The sequence below is a fragment of the Dermacentor albipictus genome, chromosome 3 (genome assembly GCF_038994185.2).
Source record: "Dermacentor albipictus isolate Rhodes 1998 colony chromosome 3, USDA_Dalb.pri_finalv2, whole genome shotgun sequence".
Taxonomy (NCBI): domain Eukaryota; kingdom Metazoa; phylum Arthropoda; class Arachnida; order Ixodida; family Ixodidae; genus Dermacentor; species Dermacentor albipictus.
This window is the reverse complement of record NC_091823.1, coordinates 10966826-10989228: the sequence shown is the minus strand read 5'-3', so window position 1 is coordinate 10989228 and position 22403 is coordinate 10966826. Positions and strand designations below refer to the sequence as shown.

At 48.5% G+C, this 22403-nt stretch overlaps 1 protein-coding gene across 6 annotated transcripts in view; it reads right to left on the bottom strand.

The window, feature by feature from the left end:
- The window catches only part of LOC135919543 (protein Shroom3-like), a 612939-nt gene that overhangs the window by 5371 nt on the left and 585165 nt on the right, over positions 1-22403 (bottom strand). For all 6 annotated transcript variants that reach the window (XM_065453435.2, XM_065453437.1, XM_065453436.1 and 3 more), the window contains 4 exons: positions 11740-12470; positions 1647-1842; positions 902-1031; positions 199-477 (listed from right to left, as the gene is read on the bottom strand). In XM_065453435.2, coding sequence (XP_065309507.1) covers positions 199-477; positions 902-1031; positions 1647-1842; positions 11740-12470 — 1336 coding nt within the window. The remainder of the gene's footprint in view (positions 1-198; positions 478-901; positions 1032-1646; positions 1843-11739; positions 12471-22403) is intronic.

The window sequence follows — 22403 nt, the reverse complement described above, 5'->3', positions numbered from 1 at the left end:
GCTCATGGCGGACGCCTAAAAATTTCTCGGCCGCTGGGCAGCAATTGAGCCCCGACCGCTCCCAACTTGTCATTCTCGCAAGTACCAACCAAGAACACTGTTGCTTAGCTCCAGTGATCTGACGATCAACAACAGGGGCGTCGAGCATAACTTGGCTGACGGCCGAAAAAAAAAAGATGAAGGTGGGAAGCCACTGACCCTTTCCTGTGCGGTGGGCTCGTCGGCGCCGGCGAGTCCGGCCAGCGCGTTGTGAACGCGTGCCAGGCGGCCGGAGAGGGACAGGATGAGGCTGACGATTTTGTCCAGCTCGTCGACGTGGAGACGGTACTTGTCGCGCTCGGCGGGCCGCGCCAGCTGGTCGACGCGGCTGCCCAGGGCGCGGCCGAGCTGCTCGTTCTGCGAGGCCTCCTCGCGGAGGCTCAGCCGCGCCGAGCGCAGCACGTCGAGCTTGCGCGAGATGCTCGCCATCAGCTCCTCCTGCGCACCGCCGACAAGGACGCCATTACCCGGAGGACGACACTGAAGGACGACAGGAAGACGAGCTGAGGGGGGAAGGCTAGTGGTAGCATGACAACCGCCTTGGGAAAAGAATACGCGTTTGGAGTGTACAGAAAGTCTACAGAATTCCCTCCCTCCTTGTTTCCCTCTGTGTGTGCTGAATAGTTGATTTATAAAGTTGGGCCAGTTAGTAAAATGACATTATCTAGGTAGTGCTAGCGCTTTTAATGAAGAAGAAGGGAACAGCGCTGGAGGAACGTAGGTGTTCAAGTGAATTTACTATGTAGCAAGAAATTACGGATCATGCCCGGTCACAGACAAAAGAACCCGTGAGGATATAGCCGCGTTAGCAGACTGCCTTTCATTTCTCAAAGAAGAATGCGTGCTGCAAGTGCCGACTGACCTTTTTAGCAGCCAGCTCGGTGTCGGAGGTCCACTCCTGCTTGCCGATGTCCGATCCGAACCTGGTCAGAAACTTGGCCTTGGGCTCGGACGTCGTGTAGTAGGCACTGTTCGCGGGAAGGTTCTCGTCCCTGCAAAGTGGGGCAGAGTGAAAACTATGGAAGATCACCTCTCTGGTGTTTTCTGAATGCTCTGCGATTCCAATTACCTGCAATAACGCTGTCGTCGAGCATTAGCGTTAAGCTCAAATCACACTATACGCGCAGGTCCGCTGCCTGCGCTAAGCAGTTTGTCAACAATTCTAACGGACTTGCATCAACCTTACAAAGCGAAAACAACTCAATTACAATCAGTTGGGTGTCCCTTTTATTCTACAAACATAGCAGTTGTGACAGTGTCTGGACTGGATTTAACAAGCCAAGGTCTCTTTATAAATGTTAAGGAACGCATGAACACAGCTCTGTACTACATTTTCTTGCGTCACATTTCGATTTTTTCGCCTTTATTATGGCATTAAAGAGCTCACTCACTCCTACATTCATTTCTACTGATAACTTTCCTTATTCATCATGTTTTATTATTTACTGGCAAAGTGTATTTCGGCAACGCTGCAAACACATTTATATCTGTGAAGCTCAAATGGCCATACTTCCGTTTTCTTCTAAAAGTGTGGTCATGATCAGAGCTAGCGCTTATCTCGAGCATAGCTCACAAACTTGCGGTCTTACTGTGCTCGTATTTATTACCTGATCGCGTTGTTCCCTGTATTGGATATAAGATATGGTGACGATGAAGCAGTTGGCGGCGGCGAAGGCTGTGGCGACGTAGCCACGGAGTTGCGCCGCCTAGGGAGCGAGGAATCAGGCTGCCCATTTTGGATGGCGTCCGCGTCGAACAGGCCTTCCAGGTAGTCGGACGTCGTCTTCTGGTTCGGACTGGGCACTGCGCACGACGGAAGCGTAAGAAAAGAATATGAAGATAGTAAATGGTTCGAAACGTGCATGATATCAACAGCAACACAGTTTGCTTAACAATATACAGACACGTGCTGGTTTGATCCAGTTGGAATACTGAATCCAGTGCCAGACAACCACCGTGAAAAGACTCGAACCCCAGGAAGCATTCTTTTAAATACTTCCTGTGGTCCGTGTTCTTCCTGAGCCTATTATATGTCATGGTCAGCAGAACTGCAAGTGATATGAGTATTTAGGCTTTGTTATCTGTTCTAAGACCTCAGATAATTGTAACACCGACAACTGTAACAAATAAAACACCGCTTTAGCTCAGAGGCTAAACTGTTCATCGGCTGAGCACAAGGCTACGGGTACGTACCCTGTACGTACCGCGGAATGCAGAAAAGCTGGAGTACGATTACAGAACCCCCGCAGGTGATCGAAATCAATGCGCACCCTTCCACTCTCGTGAGTAAGCGTTCTGGTTCTGAGACACTATCAGTCAAGAAGCTATGCCGAAACAAAGTTTCACTGACAATAGCGTGCGTTTTCGAAAAGGAATACGTCTTTCGAATGGCGCCAAACAATGTCGCCCCATGACTACGGAGTGCGGAAGTAGCTGATTGATTTTTGTCAGGAAGGCAACAAAGAGTTCCCAAAAACATGACAGGCCCGTAGAACATTCATTTAACGTGGCTGACTGCGTAAAATGCACGCAATATATTTCACGAAGTTGTAGCCCATGACATCCTTTGAGCTAAATACTGCGCACGAAAGGCCAGTACGCGACAACAAAGACAAGGAAGCAACTCACGGTTAAACGCTGCAGCGCGGTATTTAGGCATGACACTGTGCCCACTCGCCTAGCTCTCTTTTCTTTTTATCACGCCATTCTCGCAAACAGTTTCCTTGGTCAGTCCCCAGGTAGAATCAAAAGAAGCAGGGGAAGAGAATGACAAGAAGCAGCAATAGAGAAAAGGAGTATAGTTAAAAGAGGAGGAAAAGTCCAAGAACGTGTGGCGTAAGACGACATGCAGGAACGCAAAGTGAAGTCGACAAGTATGTCGGAGGTCAATAACCGAGAAAGGGGCGTGAAGACCGGGGAAGAAGTCGAAACGCGACGATCGGCAGAAGAGCGAAACAGAGACGATATGGAGACCGTGGGAATGTCAGCGGCGTACAGTCTGCAGAAACGCACGCGTGGGCGTCGGCCGCGCCCGCGTTGCGCACTTTGTCGCCGCCGGTGGCTCGCAGCGCAGCCGTCGGCGGCGGCGCGCCGACGTGCGTTGACTGCAGCGGTCTCGAGAAAAGCTCTTGAGTCGACAACACTGGAAACTCAGAAAGGCGGAAACGCGGTGACTGAACCTAAACGTCACCGTAGCTACGACTGATCGTAAACACGCATCCACCAACTAAGAAACGCAGTGAATATGATTGATAAAGAAGGCCCGACGCACAGATAGTCTCTGTTCGTTCTTTCCAGTCTTCTTTCACCTTTTAGGATTTCCTCCCCCCATTTTTTTCTCCCCTGTACACGTTACGGTGTAAACAAACAGAGATGGTTAACTTTCATGTCTTTCCTCTTGTAATTTTTTTCTCTCTCTCTAATGACCCTATAAAACAATAAAGTAACGAACATTGTAAAGAACGAACAAATCCGTAACTTGCGGAATAAGACTGAGAGATAAGGCACAGAGCCACGAAAAGCATAAGTATAGAGTAGCGCAATGGTCAAAAAGAGAGTACGTGCTCAAATGTCTTTTATCTTCACGCGATAAAGAGGTTGACAGAACGTTCCCTCCTAGTCAGAAATAATAGTTCGGGCGTAAAATTATCTAGTTGTCATTGACTTGCGTCCAATTTTAAACGTTAAGCAACAAAAATCCCTTTCTTATATGTAGGGTACGACCACGTATGCTAGGTGCGTGTCTTACTAGGTAAACGCCCACGTATGCATTTTGATGCGTGTTTTCACAAACAATGTGTACCTCATAGCTGCGATTCTTATAACTATACGCCATTTACTGCCCACGCACCAAACTGACTCTGCTCTTTTCTCTCACTATTCCCAGCTCGGTTCCATTCTTCTTTTACATGCAGGCTTCACGATACGGGCGAAAAGCCTACCGCAACATGCACTTCAATGTTCAGTTGAATAAAAGCTACCGATTCAAATACCAAAGATCAAGGACATGCCACTATGGGCGGATAGGTGCTGCCTCCGCGTGGCACGCGGAAGAAGTCGTTAGAAAACAAAGCAAGAGGACGAAGGCCCCGCAATACGAGAGCGACCAGTGATGGATGGCGGAAGCCCACCATGTCGTTCGTCAGAAGCCGTTGCGAGTCTATCATCCACGCCGACCGCCACCCCGTTCCTACAGTACTCAACCCGAATCGATAGTCGTGGTTGGAAGCGAACTCGTATACAGAGCAGCGAACGTGCTCTTTTCAGGCTATAGGTATACGCGCAATAGACACACGCACCCACGCACGCGCCTACGCACAAAGGGACGTATACACTGCGTCACTCGAGATACGTGAACATTTGTGGGTGCGCACGCGCGAGCGCCTTGGTCGGTTTTTTTTTTCCCCGCGAGTGGACGATTCCGTCGTCTCAAGAGCTGCGCCAGCGAAATGGGAAGAGGATGGCAACGCAGAGTTGAGCACGGCTTTAGCATGAATGACGCGGAGAGACGGAACGCACAAGAACTCTCTTTTGACAGAACACTCGGCTAAGACCGCCAGCGACGCGAAGACTACGCGTGCTGCTTGATTCAATGGAACGCTGGCGGAATAAAAAAGCTTGCATAAGGCATTAGAATCATCTACATCGCTTAGACGGCAAAACAGACACCTGAGATTAAGAAAAGAGGCCAGAACAGCAAACCCAACAGCCTTGAAATGATTTTGCTGCTCCGAAATATACACCCAGAAGGTCACGCGGAAAAAGAAGGGATTACATCACGGCGCATGCTAAGATTACTTGCCACAGACCTGTATATAGGACATAACCGTCGACTTGGGTCGTAGTCTTTTTTGAACAGATGCGATAGACGCATGCAATAAGCTATACGAGTAAGATTCGTGTATATATCTGCATTTCTATTCTTTTTACTGTCCTTGAACATGCGTTGCTGTGAAGTACAGGCGTGCATTGGCATATCTTACAGTCGCCCGACAGGATAACCGCATCCCGCTAATCAGACCACTTGCCAAACCCAAACGTCCTCCTTGCTGTCGGGTTGATTAACACATCAAGAAAATTATCACCCTGTAGCCAGCGTTTCGACAGAAGGTCTCGTCTTCGTTTGAGTCATGACCTTTGTGAAACGTCGTTCTCCGAGTCAAAGATACTCGGACCGTGGCCAGACCCGTGCCCAGCACAAGAAGCGATTCGTGCACTAATACAGTAATTGAAGTGTACCGGTTTGAGAAACCGCTTATAGTGCTTTTGTGCATCCTACCACGCGTACTCAGTGCTCCCTCTCTTCTTCCTATCCCCCTTTCCCTTAACCACAGTGTAGGGTAGCAAACCGGACGCTCGCCCGGTTGACCTCCCTGATCTCCTTCCCTAGCTCTTTCCCTCTCCCTCTTGTCTCTAAACCCTATCCAGGCTGAGGCATACCTTGTTCGGCCACTGTTGAGCACTTTGTCTATATCTTTCTGAGAACCCATGTCTAGTTTGGATTCCTATCTTGTCGTCTTTTCTTTCTTTGCGCGGTTTATTTTTACCCCTGAGCGCTAGAGAAGTTTCAGATGTCTAAGTTCTAGGTAGCCCAGCTTTTTGCCTTACGGTAGTTGTATACAAGCACACGCAAAGCAAGACGAAGAGCGGTGATGTTCTTCTGAAGCAGTTAATGCCATCCCCGTGACCTAAGCAGCACAGCGGCCCACATCGTGCAAAGTTTAGAATTGCCGATCCGGGAAAAAAAAAAAAAACTTTGGAGAACGCTTAAGCTTCGCCTTTCAGAGAGGAACGCGACAGCATTCAAATATCCCTGAATGATTCTCACGCTTCCCGGAAAGTGCAGCTTATGCAACCGCACTAAAGGGTGGCCGCGAATGCTATTCACGAAGTTTAACTTTCTGGTATATAGACGCGGCCTCTTGAGTTGGCCGATCTTCTGTTATTGTTTCGCACTTTTAGTATTTCAGTCTGAGAAGATTTAACATAAAAGGCGTACGCTGTTGGTGTTTTGTTTCACAACATTTGTTTGCGGGCTGTAATTCTCAAAATTCCGAGGAATAACTTTGCAAATAATGTAAGACAAGGTATAAGCAACTTTAGTGATAGAAGATCTTTAGCGGCGCATAAAATATATACGGCAATTTTGGCTCACAGGACGGCTGGCGTCGATGCCGGACGCCGACACCGAATTTTCTGTGACAAGGGGCTCAACGCTATCGCGTTAATATAAGGATCTCCACAGCGGATGAGCATGCAATGCGAGAAGGCAAAGCAAGGAAAACTGGTTCTGAACATATCGCGAGCGACCACGCAGGGCTGAGGAGCTACGATATCCGCGCGCACGTGGCTCATCCGCGCGCACACGCTTTGTGGGCAGTCAGTGGCGAAGAGAGAAAGCTAGGCTCCTGGCCCCTTGTCGAGCAATGCAACACTCTCTAGCGCGCTTCACCTCCATACGTACACAAATAATTCCTTTCCCATCGATTAAGCGTGGTCAAATAAATATTTTGCCAAAAGAATAGCACATTAACCAAGCGGTATCGAAATGCACGTCGATCTTCACTGAACATTACAAGTTCGAAGAAGGCGGTACGTGAAAACGGATAGGCGGGAGACGAGGACGCTTCAAAATGCAAAATTAGACCAAAAATATACGGGGCCCTGCGCATGGCGCAGGACCCCGTATATTTTTGCGTCTCCGCCATGGCCGGGATTGGACCCCGATCTTCAAAAGTTTCTAAGTTTCAAAGAAAGCAGAGAGAGAGAGAGAGAGAGACAAAGGTGAGGAAAGACAGGGAGGCTAGCCAGTGCAAGTGACGGCTGGCTACCCTGTGCTGGGGAAAGGGGTAAAAGGAATAAAAGGAGAAAGAAGAAGAAAAAGAAACTGAGAAATATTCACGCAGTAACGCGATGCTACGCGCTACAACATGCGAAAACGATCGCGGAATTCCTGGGTGACGACGGATGACGGCGAAAATGCATGCTGCTGGCCGAGCGCTACCGAGGAGATAAAAGAACGGCCTGCCGCTTCACCGTCGTCAGTCACGATGCAACCGACCTCGTTCACCGAACGCACGCTTGAGAGCCGCATGATAGCACTCCGCAAGCGCTCCTTCACGTGGCTTTTTTTCATATATCGCGGGCGTTCCTTGCAATCCGGAAAAAAGGACTACGTGAGACGCATGGTAAAAGAAACAACTCGATCGGTGGTCTCTAAAGGTGCTCTATACAAATCTGCGTATCATACTCGGAGTCCTCAGCCAATAATGAAAAACGCCGGGTAATTAAACTTAATTATTTAGTGAGTCATGGGAAATACAAAAAATTGCCTGAGTTACTGTGGCTGAAGGGCTCGACCTGACAGTCCCAACGGGGGAGCGGCCCGCGTCAACGTAGGGTTGACCTTCAGGACCCAATAATAACGTTCTCCATACCATACCATACCATACCATACCATACCATACCATACCATACCATACCATACCATACCATACCATACCTGAGTTACTATAGGCTATATAGCGAATAGTATGCGTTCGGTGAAATTCGCTTCCGACGTGCCTTTGATATTTAAATTCTTGGCTCAAGTTATGTGGGACACCCTGTATAGCTTAGCACATATATATATATATATATATATATATATATATATATATATATATATATATATATGTAGGTGGAACGTCCATCTTCCAAGAGCGCTGGGATTCGAAGTAGATGTTCACTCGTCAGCGCGTCGAGATGAGCAAGATACCTTTGGTGGCAGGAGTGTTGGTGACAAAAAAGCAGAGACTAGAGCTCTGCAGAGACTAGAGTCGTTGAAGGCATAAGTAACTGTACAATATAGAGATGCAGGTTTCAAAAAGAGAGAGAAAAAAATCAAGGAGATAGAGGCAAAATGCTAGACTGCTATGTATGAATAGGATACCTGATCAGCTGTAGCAGGTTAGGTGACTATGTGTCGCCTAACGCGACGATTCCCGCCCTTAGAACAGTCATGATTGCACGCGAAAGCCATTCTCAGCACGCGCTGAGGCGTGATAAAACTTTTCTGTGCTACTTTTGGGGTTGCATTGCAGCAGACGTTTCATTTTGGTACGTTATGCAAAATACTCTGAAGCGTTCGGCCGACAGAGTACCAGTGCACTAGAACGCTCGTCACTCTCCTTCTCATTCCACTAGTGTATATCTCTTATTTAATAGATTTGCAACAAAATTTCCAGGATATTATTCTAGTTCGTGCGCGATTCAGAGTTATCCGTCGTGGTACGGAAAAAAGAAACTGAAACAAGAGCGGTGGCCGAATGACAGTGACGGGCGGGGAACGGCATTTACAGACATTTCTCTTTCACTTTTTCTGAGTCCTGCGCATACCTTTCGGTTCTGGCCTCCATAATTGCAGCATCGCCTCCACCACTGCGACTGCGAGCAGGAATCGATGCACACTCGGTTGAGTTCGCGCCGCCTTTGAAGCTGCTCCGTCCTGGGCTACCGTGATCGAGAGTGACGCGAAGGAAAGGTTCCGTCGTGTGTTTCTGGTGCTGTCGTCGAGGCGGGCCGGGGAAACTCCAGCTCGTCGTATAAGGAGAGAACGCGACTACTGCCCAGAAGTATATTGATGCTGCCCTCCATGACCTTCTATCTATCATATCTTACGGTCGGGTTTATCAACCATTCCTTGAGGTAAGCGTTCGTGAACGATCGGTCTATACGCGTCGTACGCTTATCCATTGTCATGCCATACGCGATACGCGCCACGACAAATACGATAAAATGATACGATAAAATGACGGGGCGACCATGTCTCACTTGATAAGAGCAAACAGTACGATTTGTAAACGTCTTGGATAGCAGAAAGACTGCGTGTTCTCGCCGATGACGTCAGTTGCACGCGGAAGCAGTACCGAAATCGCACACATTTCGGCGGGTTTCTTATCAACGCACGGTTTTCAATTGGCCCTTTTTCACGAGTGAAGTCATCAAAACGCTCATGCATTCCGTTATCTAGCAGGTGTTGTACGAGCACGCCTGGACCAAAGCGAGAAGACTGAATACGTTTCTTCGATGAGTGACAGTCGATAAATTTCTTTTCAGCTGTTTTCTGCTCTACCAACGTCTGTGATCTGTCTGTGTATTTCTTCTGTTTCTTCTTGGCGCAACGGGTGCGCAGTACAGGGCAAACGCGTCAAATTGCGGCCTTTTTTTTTCTTTCAAACATGACTGTGCATTATCGCTCCATTGTTTCGCTTTTCGGCAAATCTGCATTCGGAGCATGCAGGTGTGTGGGAACAGTGCCTCTGACGCTGGATTACAAAGTTCGGCGAACGCGGTTCACCGACTGAGACTGACCACACCAGGAACATCTGCCTCATTCTTTTTCCGAGAGAGATAATGTCAGTATTACCTCTCTGCGAACTATCCGTGTCCCAAATTCCACGGACGCATTCGCTTACACGCGTGACGCCAGAAGTGTGAGAGAATGGTGGCGAGGTTGCTAGCGATCGCGGTGCCGCAGCAGCGGCCCATATGGCACCGCCGGCGCGCTCAGTTTATCGCGGTCGAAAACTGGTACGTAACAAGCAACCCGGGGGTCGAAAACGAGAGATTTGATGGCGCGCGATAGAGGCCATGGAGGGGCCATACGACGACGACCCACTTTCCTGCGGCAGCGCATAAGACCGTCCGTGGTGACATCTAGAGAAAGCCCCCTTTCTCACCCCCTCCCCCATCACCTCCGCGCCTCGCAGAAGAGACAAGGACCGCTTCCTCTTGCGTTGGTTCTGCGTCCACGCGACGCGCAGCTCCGGCCAAGCGTTCTTTCTCTTTGAAGGCACGCTCTATTTATACCGACACGGTCAGCACGACGCCTATGAGGCTGACTCTCGATAACCGTTTCTTTCTCTGTTTTAGAGGCGGCGGCGAAAAGGCGGGCGCATGGCACTGCTGCAGACAAGAGCTCTGTTCGATTCCGCGCAGACCTCCGTTGGAATGCGTTCCGCAGAGATAAAACAATGACGGAGCGAAAGGTAAAAGCAGGCACAGTATACCGTCCGAGAACGGCCCTCGTATGCGGGCCACGGAATTTCCCCATTAACAAGCTCAGCTTTAGTGCGGGAGACCTTGAGAGAGAGAGAGAGCGCTAGTTTCTCGAAGTTAGGCGCTGCCGTGCAACTCGTACATAAATGGCACGATTGTCCGTTGCCGTTCGCATACATTGGTTCGTGTATTACGTGGCCCCAGGAATGAATTAGATCAGAGCTGCGGCGGAAGTTAGTGTCGGGTCCGGTTGAAGTATAAGCGGCCCCCAAGGCCAGCGGCGTTCCATTTACACTTGGCGCAAGTAATTCGGAAATGCTTGTTCGCGTTAGAAACGCTATGGACAACTACTTTACACAAGTATCAATAGGTGACTTTTTGCACAGGAAGCATGATGTGGGCATGGAACTCAAGGTACCGCATTTACTTCGCTATACTCGCAGCTTGCAATATGATATCTCGGTAGCTAGAGTATAGCAGCTGGCCAATGAAGGAGAAGAAGCACAGAGCGAGGGTTAAGGCACAGAAGTGCACAAAGTGAGAAAACACGAGGATGGCAAGCTCTATCTCACCGACAACGGTAAACCTCACTATTGAAAAAGCTTGATTATCATGCAAAAAAAAAACGAGAATTATGACTAAGAACACCAAAGAAACGGAAACCCGAGAAAAAGGAGCACTCCATGTGAACGACAGAAACCAGGTTAATTATTACTATACGCAGATCATTAGTCAACGATAAATTACATTGTTTTGAAGGGAAAAAAAGAAAGGAAAAAGAAAGAAACTACACGGATTCTGACCAGTACTGATGAATCGAGTATATATCGGCGTTAGCCACTGTGCGAATGTATTGTCAGTACCTTGTGGAATGTGCTTGAGAAGCGTTAGTGATTTTATCTACATCAACGGGCACGTCTACGCTTAGTCCGAGTGCGCCCTGTATCCTACCACTCTACGCTCATGACTCAACGCTACCGCTTGGCTTAGTAAACTAAGTATTGCGTGTAAAATATTCAGTTACAACACATTGTTTTGTAAGGTAATGCGACTCTATATTGAAGCGTGTGTGCTACTGGGTGAGCTTAATCAGCAACGCGTAGCATATTTAGATGGACGTACTTATTTGTCGCGGAAACAAGGGGGGGGGGGGGGAACGTTTTTTTTTTCTATAGGTGTACGCAGTATTTGGCAATTCCTGAAATCGACGGACATGAGTGCACGACCACAGACACGCTGCGCCTTCTAGCGCACGCGACGAATCTGAACTCGTCTCCTCTCTCTTCACTTTCACGGCGACCTCCCCCTTCCCGTGTGTACGGTAGCCAAGATCACAAAACCTTGTCAACCTCTCAGTGTTTGCTTGCTTACTCTCTCCCTATTTTGTTACAGACCGCCTTCACGAAGAGGCGAGCAATCCGACTAACTTGCTAACGCCGGCAAAACGCGAGTTCAAGAGTTGCCCAACACCGCAGGATCGTGTTCACTTGGGCTGGCTGGTGCACGGCTCATTGTGAGAAAGTCACGCGAAGACTGACTTCGCCTCTTTTTGCAGACCTCTTCGTTTTGCCTGCTCGCAGTACGCCCAATACCGGCTTCGTAGTGTGCCCACCGCACTTTGAATGAGGGTCGATCACGGGGCAGACCGACGCGTGTACTCACCGAGCAGGGAGCGCAGCGCGGCGTCCCCATATCGGGAGGCGAAGTCCTGCGACAGGCGCTCGCACTCCAGCTCTTCCTGGCTCTTGGGTGAGGGCCGCCGAAGTTGTACCGCCGAGCGCCACTCGTCGTCGGGTCCCGTCTGCGTCGCCGAGTTGGTGCGGCGGCACGCGGCTGAACCGGCGCTCGTCGTACTCGCACTCGTCGTGGTCGACGACGAGCACGTAGTCGTCCAGTGTTCGTGGCAACCGTTGCACGCCACCTGCTCGCCACCCGCCGTCGGAAGCGGCGCGTTGTTGTTGACGTTGTTGCCGCTGCTGATGTTGCCGCCAACAGTGGCGGTACTGGTGGTGGCAGTGGTGCTTGCCGAGCTGTTGTTGTTCAAAGAGTCCGCGGGCTCGCACTGCGGGGGCGCGACCTTCGCCGACGAGGAGTCCTGACTAGAGGCCGCAGTCGTCACGGACTGAGGAGCTGCGGCGCCCGGAGAGGGCCACGAGTGCGGCGGGAAGCTAAGCGGCGACGAAGGACAAGACGATGAGGACGACTCGGAGCTCGCCTCCTCCGAGGTGAACTCAGAGCCCTGGTCCGAGCCCGGACACGATTCGGGACCCGAGTCAGCAGCTTCGCCGCCGCCTCCGCTTCCGTGGTAACTGCGCCGGTAATTCCCTTGGAAGCCCTGGCGACCCGGCTTCCGCTCGGTCCGATACCACATGTACGAGTCTTTGGGGTACACCCTGCACGAAATGAAAAGGGAGAAAGTGGTCAGGGTGATACACGGCGATTGCTAAACAAGCTTAGGAAATGTGCAGCACATGAGCCTTATCAGAATCATTTGCTGTTATTTTTTTACTGCAATTTTTGTCTCTCTTTTCGTGTGACTTGCTGGCCTGCCTTCGCCTTCCCTGGTATATCATGTCAGAGGCATAGATACACTGTAAGTCCACTTTGTTTATTTCATTAATAATATCTTTAACAGTGTTTTACGTGCCGTAACATCTGGTTACTAAGTGCAAACAAAAAGCTTTCCCCTTTGTTTACTGTCCACGTAAAAAATAGATCACAGAAGAACATGCAAACCATGAGCCAGGCTGACGGGTATTCATAAATAATATAAGCAAGAGAACGAGTATGATACGCTGTTCTTGCGTATCGCAAGAGAACCTGAACTTATCTATGAAAACAAGATGGTTAATTAGAAGAATAGTGGCGCATGTGAAACTTCAGGTACACTGGACTGGATATTCCACACGAAGACACTAACATTACGTGAAATGACAAGAAAGGTATTTTCTAGGTTCCAGTGAAGCTGCAAGTGCATGAGCTCAGTAAACGACTTTAACTTAGCCGCTCCAATCAAAAGTTGAAAGGTGAAGAAGTATAAGAAAGAAAGAAAGAAAGAAAGAAAGAAAGAAAGAAAGAAAGAAAGAAAGAAAGAAAGAAAGAAAGAAAGAAAGAAAGAAAGAAAGAAAGAAAGAAAGAAAGAAAGAAAGAAAGAAAGGAGAATACTAATGCACATAAAACACGCAGACGGCTAGTTATAACGAAATGACCAACTCCGCTGAAAGAGCACGCCGGGTTGGCTGGGCTCAAACAAGATGAAAGATGCCTAAGAGGAACACAGCTATAGGACGTGTTTATCATTTAACAACACTGCCCATCTCTTCAGTGCGTAGTACCCCTCTAATTCATTACACAGCCTGATAGCATAGCACGATGAAACGCGATTAGCTTTTACTGTTTCCTGTACATCTACTTATACGGCGTGGTCCACGCGGGATGCTTTCAGCGCACTTTGTGGTTGTGGGACGTAGGCGTAGCGTGAAAACAAACCAGGGAAGGCAGCGATTAGTAAACAAACTTGGGGGACCCATTAGTATAAGTGCACGCAATGTCGAAAGTGTGCCTCGGTATACACAGTAGAAGAGGTTGCTCTCACTCACTACAGGGCGTACTAAACGTCATCATTTCAACAAAGCTGAGCACAGTCGCATGGATTTCGAGGAAAAGGGGTCTCTGGACGGACGAACAGTGTGATGGCACGCATGACATAAACTGGCGTGATAGATTTTGCGAAGCAGTGAGAGGCAACGTAAGATTAAGAATTTTAACAAAGGCACCTGTGAGGTCCGTCGCCAGAACGTTTTCAAGCCAACAAGCAGATGAGAATCACATATTAGATGACGGGTAAAACACACACACACACACACACACACACACACACACACACACACACACACACACAGACACACACACACACACACACACACACACACACACACACACACACACACACACACACACGCGCGCGCGCGCGCGCGCACGCACGCGCACTCACGCACACACACACACACAAGCACATTTCGCGGAGCTCCCGTAATTCAAAGCACGGCGTGAAACCACCACGAACTAATTTTAGGCACATGCTTCCCCGATAGACGACATTGTACGCTACCGCGAATACGAGAACAAGAGGAGGTCGTGAAGGGAAGAGAAAAAGCTTGCATGGAATTCTGCTCATACTGGAATACATTACGGGAAAAATTCCAAGTGAAACTGATGTGACGGCAAATTAGTTTCGGGAACGCTGAACTACGGGCGCCACCGCGCCTTTTGTTCGTTCAACAGGCGAATTCATCACAAAAAGTTCTTTTGTGCGCAGTGGACGGGCATACCCATATCAAAGAACACAAAGAAGAAGAAAAAAAATAATAAAGCACGACAAGAGTACATTTATGGCCGAAAAGCGCGCGCCGCAAGGTCAGCAACTTTTTTTTCTCGAACCTTCGAGCGTAATTGCGCTAACCATAAGCAAAAATAGCCAAGAAATAAGCGCTTCCTTACAGAGTGCGAAAGGCATACGCCGCCGTCGCAGCAGCAGGATTCGTGCGCTAATGCGCCGACGTCGTCGTCGAAGCCTTTGCGACAAAAAAGGGGCTCTCCTTAGGTACAAGACGGGCAGGTTAAATTATTCCGCGAGCGGGTCGCTCGTTCCCAACCGCCCGACGACACGCGGTATGTGGATTCCCGTTGCAGTCTCTCTTTCTTTCTGCAATATCTGCATCTATTTGACGGTGCCGAAGCGACAGAAGCACAAGAATGGTGGTGTAGCATTAAGAGGGGGCAATGGGTGGTGGGGGAGGGGGTATACGAAGAAATTTAACTTCGATCTTGCGCGGGTTTCAGCGAAACTCGGATTTTTCTGTCGGTATACGTTCTAATTGCACGCGAACGAGACGCTTGAAGACGCATGAAAAAATGCTGCCCGAACGTGACGCAGCGAACTTGTTTGCGGACTTCTGCATCGCTTATCATTGGGCGTTGGGAAATGAGTTGGGTGGAGGAGTTAGGAGCGCGAGGTTCTATTATAACACCTTAACAGGCACTGGTATTCAATTAGCGGCGTTCGAAGGCAGACAAGAGCGATAAGGAAAGAGAGGGCTGTTGCATAAAATGCAGTGTTCGTCGCCGTTTGCGCGTGCTACTGTGAAGACCGACATGCGCAGGCAAACCTCCCGTTTTGCCTTCCGTCCGTTCATGCATACCATCCGTTTCATTATAATATAGGTATAGCAATATGCCTTGCTGCCTGCAAGGTACGGACATGAAAATAAACGAAGAGCGTGTGCAAAAGGTGTTTTACAATTGAAAACTGTGCTACTTGGCAAGCATGCATCTTCCTGTACGTGCAGCGCTTACAAAAATGACGGCTATAAGAGAAGAAACATGCCCTTCTTCGCTTCCTCTTCGTTTCTGTGAGCGCTGCGCGCGTAGAGAGAGATGGGTGCAATAAGGTTGTTCACTAGCTCTCCTAAAACAAACGCACAACGAATTGATTGTATGTAATAAAGAAAAACGCCGAGGTGTTCTTGGAATGTCCTTAGAACCCTCCTTAATAGAAAAATAGCGACGCTAGCTAAGACCATTACAAATACAACTTAGGCGATCTGTTTTGTAAGTTTCTTCGCAGCTTATCCCATCAGAATTGGCGTATACGTAAACTACCGTACAAGGTAAACTTCTCACACAGAAACCGCATTGTACGCCACTTTTATTTCGCCGGGGAAGCCACCGAAGTTAAATGCCAGCGAATTCGCAAAAGCCGCACAAGAAAAGAACGAGAACAGTTGGTGGACACGGCCGAGTTGGCAACGTGGTCCTGCTGCTGACCAGGCGATGGCGGCCGATGGAGTATATCCAGAGCCTAGATCAGAACATAAAGGTCCGTACAAGAATTACCACGGGGAACTCCGGCGATGCGATCGTTTATCTAAAGCAGGCACGATGGGGTACGTAATAATAATAATAATATTTTGGGGTTTTACGTGCCAAAACCACTTTCTGATTATGAGGCACGCCGTAGTGGAGGACTCCGGAAATTTTGACCACCTGGGGTTCTTTAACGTGCACCTAAATCTAAGCACACGGGTGTTTTCGCATTTCGCCCCCATCGAAATGCGGCCGCCGTGGCCGGGATTCGATCCCGCGACCTCGTGCTCAGCAGCCCAACACCATAGCCACTGAGCAACCACGGCGGGTGATGGGGTACGTGAGATTGTTTAATCTAAGTGCTTATCGCCTCAGACGTTTTTGTGGCGTTATTTATTCCGGTTTACCTTTGTGAATTTTCAATAAATCATAGTTTAAGCTCATTCAGGCAACAAGGTCTGGCGCACATGCATAATCATTTGGGAAGTGTTGCATTTATAACGCAATATTTCATTGAAAACGATCACTTTGCCATATAACAAGCCTGTCTGAAGCCAGAAAGACGAAACTTAGGGAAATCCATGTACGGATTAGCTAAGGAGCCTTACTTGCAGCTACCGTAGACAGCACAGATCCAGAGTTTCTTCTGGGAGTTCTTGTGCGAAACTCTATACGGTTGAAACGAGAGCGAAAAAACACGAGCGAAGCGGACGAGTGCGGAGGCAGAGATGGATGGCGGTGGCCCCCTATCTGGCCAGGTCGTAGGTTCGACGCTCGGTGGAATGGCCGCGAGCCGATGCTAGCCAGTCAGTCGTGGGCGTCCGCGCGGTATACCCAACAGAATACCTATGCCCTCCCAGCGGGAAGCCCTGTTTTTTAGACGCAGCCAACAACGCCGCCTAACGCTGCGCTGCTCCCGTAGTTCGGCCCTGCTCGCTGTAGCTTTCGTCCGGGCTGCAGGCACTGCGAGGGCTTCCGCCACTACGCACGTACATACGTCTTCGGTGCGTGCGTGCGTGCGTGCGTGCGTGCGTGCGTGCGTGCGTGCGTGCGTGCGTGCGTGCGGGGGTCGGGCAAGCAAAGCAAGCAAGGGGCCGTTCGCTCCTTGCTCGTACCGCGGTCATATCTCTCTCTCCCTCTTTCTATCTCGCGCGAAAGGGGCTTTGCAGGCATTCCAGCGTTGCGCAGAAGGGACCCTTCCGGTTTCGGCCCGCGCACCCACGCGTTCGGGTGAGCGTACGGACGCGGAAAGGGAGGCGAAGAAGGCCCCGACTTGTAGTGGCCATAGCCCCTGCCGTTCTTTTCTTACCATTTGCCTTCGGCCAAAGAAGCCCTTGACGACGAACGGAGGAAGCCGTATGCGTATGTGAGCGGTGTACGCGGCGAAGGCGAAACAGCCCCGGCGATGTACACGTGCTCACTCGACGCCGAGCGTGATTGTACGAAACGGACGTGAAAGAGCCCGGAAGATGGAGGACTTTTGAAAAAAAAAAAAGAAGACGATGGATCATCTCGTGTGAAGCGCGTGTGCACAGTTTCGTTGGGAGTGATGAAATCGCCACCACGTTGTGTGCGTTGGGGCACGCCGGGAGGATGTGGAGTTACGATTGCCGCAATGAAGACCATTCTTTCGTTTGCTTTATTTCCCTCCTCTCTCTCTCTCGTCTAGTGCCTGCGTTAGAATGTTTCACGCAGGAGTCTGTGCCAGCTCTGAGCCCTCTCATATTATGCTATATTTCACAATAATCTGGCACTGGAGTGAAGCGTGCACCTGGCGTGAGCAAATAAAAAGCGCGATCGCGCCCGCGCACGTTGTCCTACGCTGCGTGTGGCCCTTCGCGCCGAAGAGCCATCTGCCCAGTCTCGAGCAGACGGCGACGCTCTGACGTCTACTGTAGTGCGTTTCATACATCAGGTGCAACACTTCTTTCCCCTTTTATTCCCTTTACCCCTTTCCCCAGCACAGGGTAGCCAGCCGGCACTTACACTGTCTAACCTCCCTGTCTTTCCTTCTCGTTGTCTCTCCTCTCCTTGGAAGCTACGCACGTAATGCGGCCTCCAAATTTTCTCACTCCGCGCGTTCCGTCTATGCTTCGCTATAGGCGCCAGAGGCATTTTCTTGCGCGAGCATACAAGTGAGGCTGCCGCGACGGCATGCAAATAAAAAAAAAACGAAAAGCAAATTGATGTAAAACAACGTGTTGGTAGCCAAATAAGCGCACGGTTTGTCTGCCTCTAATGGTAAATTCTTATTTTCATTCAGAACTCACTTTATATAAAGAACATGTTCAGAAAAAGCGGTCCAAGGACACCGAACTATATCTAAGCGCGAACGCGGCCACTGCAAAAGGTATCTCTAGCCGCCACAGCGTTGCACCTGATGTATAAAACGGAGTATAAAGACTGCGACAACACAAGCGCTGACCAGTGACTACTAACCTCCATAATCAAGAATGGGCTGACAGATGGAGTAGCACACTTTGGTATAATGGTTACAGACAGGGATAAGGTGCCCCAGAAAGGCTGGCCAACCTCCATTGACAGTCGGCGCGTGCGCTTCGTTCCAATCTCATTCATCGTTTTATTTCGCGACGTGGTTACAACTAAAGGGACCTGAATTACAACATTACAGTCTCGAACGCAGTCCCGAAGCACCAGAACGTGCCTCGCAGCTTTCACTCTGATGCCAAATAATCGCGAAACGCAGCACTGAAACACTTGGAAAACCCACGAGTTTGCATTTGCTTTATTGCCTCAGCCTGCTTCTCATTCTGTTACGCACGTGTACGCAATCAATACTGGAACTTACTATGCCTATCCTAATCGGCGCTCCTGGTACCCCTCTCTTTCGCTCCTCCCTCCTGAGCAGAGCAGCAGGCTAGAGGCCAAACCCTACGCGTTTCCTCAACACATGCTCCTCTCTCTTAGTGTGTGCTTTGTGGGTAAAATTAGAACCAAATTATTTACCTTCTGCTCGTCCCTCAGTAACTCCCTACCTCTCCTCGCTACCCTCCACCCATCTTTGCATGTAATACTTCCACCAAACAACACATTCTAGTCAATACACCAAACAACACATACTAGTCAATAAAAGAGTGATAGAAAAGGCACCGTCTCAATCCGTTTCAGCCACACGAAAAGAAGAGACAATAAATTATGAGTACCCATATTCCCAAACACCAATGGCGATAATGACCAGATAGAAAGAACAACATAAACCACGTTTCGACGGTTACACTGCCCATCGCCGAAAGTCCTACCGATAGTAAATACTAAATAAGAAATATTAAAGACCCATCAGCATCAGTCGCGTAATCCCATTTGACAAGAGCTTCTTTCGGTATTTACCGGCAAGACAGCACGTATCCTTTATGCAAATACTTCGCGATCATGCGGTAGCACCCTGGAATAATAATAAAGAAAAAAGCCCTGACCCTCGTGGTTCACTGGTATAAGCGGGCAATGGCGCGCGGCGATTAGGAGCCGCTCGACACCCGCAAAGAGGATTAGAGCGAATTACGCGTCTTTCATCTGCACAGCTATACATAGAGAAGCTCTCAGTAGAGCTCCTCTTTGGCGCTAACGTGCCCGTGTCCATAATGTCAGCTTCCCGATCATCGTTCAAGACCATCAAGACTCGTATGGTTCAAGTATATTACATTAAAGATAGAAGTAAGCTTAGCTCTATTAGAAAATTACATTTCTACAACGCCAAAAATGTCTATATTGCCGTGAGAGGAGGCATGGTAAATCAGAAAAGACGCCTCCTTGACGTTCGCGCAAAAATACGCCGTGACGTCATGGACTTGGACGCAGTCTGCTCGGGCCTCTTAAATAATTTTGTCGGTAAAGGTCGACTACGCTTTATTTTAAGGGGCTAGAGATAATTTACTACGCTGCAACAGACCAAATGCGAGAAAATACCTTAAAGTCAATGACGTCACGCTGACGCTGCAGTTTCGGCGCCAAAGTTAAGAAAAGGTAGTTTGATCTTCACTTTATTTTCTAGGAAACTCCTGCCGTGAATTTAACGAAAACGTAGCTTGTAAAGAATGTTTTACGAGTCTAGTTTAAACTGATTTAATTCTTTTATTCTAGTGTACCTTTAAAACTTTACGCAGCTGTATTTATTCGGACAAGCTGCTATATTATTCTCCGTATTAGACATTTGCACTTCCCCTATCTTCAGCGTACATTTACAGCGAAGCTATTTACGGCTAGGATTCCGCGCATTTTTCGTGCCCGTCAACAAATCTGAGTGAGCAAAAAACTATCATCATCAGCAATGGCTCGTGCCATTGCTCGCGCATTCGTTGTCCTCTTCTTCCACAGTTGGCTCCGTTGCCGCTCACCATGCCAGCGTTGCCATGCTGCCCCTCCCTCTGCGAAGGCCCTGACGGCACTGCCCCCATGCCAGTCGGTAAGGTGATCTTGCTCTCAACATCTTTGCCTCACTATATCGCGAAATGAAAACACGAATGTATATAACGAATATATAGCCCGAATGAACGCGGATGTATAATATTAAATGTGTGTGCGTACCTTTCGTCACGATGACCACCGATCAAGTCAATAAATGTATTAGCACCTTCGTTGAAAATTCTGTGTCACCTCTTTGTCGTGGGCTAGACAGCGTTCCTGGTCATCCACATTCACAGAGTGGAATGGCTCATGATTTCTTTTCCTGCTCGCTTATGCGCCTCGTCTCTGAGGTGAGAGTGAGCTGTACACACGAGGAAAGTAGATGTCGCCCTGACGAGGACAAGTCCTGTACAGTAGAAGCACTGGCTGTACGCGGTATTCACATTGTTCGCCTATATTGCTGTCTTTTCGTCCACATTCATTTGAATTTTTCTTATCATTTTGACATTTCGATTAAAATTAACAGTTGATTCGACATATTATTTGCCCGTTTTCATTCTCTTTTTGCTTCACATCACTGTAACTAAAAAACAACACTGCTTATTCTCGCTCGCATCCCGTTTCACGGAGTCATGTTTAGCATGACCGTATATCTCATTACACCCACAGAGAGGTTCGAAGCTTTAAGAAAAATTACTTCGTTTCGCTCACAACATACGGCATGCGTCCATTTCTTAAATTCGTGTCACTGTTGTTCTAGCAAGCTCATACTTTAGCGCTTGCATCTTTCTTTTTCTGTAGTTTTCGTGCAGCGTCAATGCCACTGACGAACAGGAAGACGCGAAATTTAGGAGCACAGCGGGGTATGTATATGTAATTAAGCACGCAACAAGCTAAATCCACATTCGCAACAAAAGTGAACCACATCATGCGAACCCCGGATGAGAGCTCTCCGGCCAGTTTGCCTGGAAAGTGGTACGGCTGAATAAGCCGCCATTGAACTGCAGTTTTGAGAACGCGAGACAGTAAACCAATGCTTGACACTCTATTTGAAAGTCAAATCACGACTTCCGTGTTTATCGCAGCCGCTGCGTGCAAACTGTGAAAGAAGCGACAATATATATATATATATATATATATATATATATATATATATATATATATATATATATATATATATACATACATATATATATATATATATATATATATATATATATATATATATATATATATATATATATATATATATATATAGAGAGAGAGAGAGAGAGAGAGAGAGAGAGAGAGAGGTGCTAGACTAAAGATGTATACCACCAACGTTTGAATTACTTTGTGCCTCTTCGCTGAGCGCAATCTGTAGGACTGTGGATCCACTACCCACCGCGTGGAGGTCCCTGCTTACTTGGAGTAGCGAGCGAGACATATCGCCGACCATTCAGACTCCCCCGGGTATCGAAAGTTATAACTTATTGGTAACTGGACAAGAACGCGCGCTGTACATTTATAACGTTCAGTTTCTGTGTAGCCGCGTGAAAGAAGAGACAAAACACCGTACGCGACGCGTGCAAGTAACAACAACAACACACACACGCACAAACGCGCGCGAGCGCGCACATGCATGCACGATAGGAAACGAGATTTTGGGTTTGGAAAACGACAGTGCAGGAGCAGATTGCTTTCTTTCTTTTTTCATTCTTTGGACATTCGGAATCTAATTATGAGTGCATCCTCGGCTTGATCAAAGAGTACAAGAAATCAGCTCCCATCTCGATTGTTTGAACGAATCAACATCAACACATCCCCATCCCCGTAGTAGTAAACATGACGTGCGCCTCTATAGTTGACATTCTGGTCTTTCCTCCCTTCCTTTATTTTTCCCTTTTTGGTAAGACAAGAAGCGTCAGTCTTATTAACGTTTCGTTTATTTTTTCAGGACAACGAAATAGAAAGTGTCTTGTGAACGCCGACATTTGCGCATCCAGCATCGGCGTCAAAGGCGCATCAGGGACCGCGAGCATCAACGCTCCGAGAGCGAGGTCAGCCAGTTCGACCTCTGGGTTGAAAGAAAAGTAACCTCACCCCACTGTCTTAAGAGT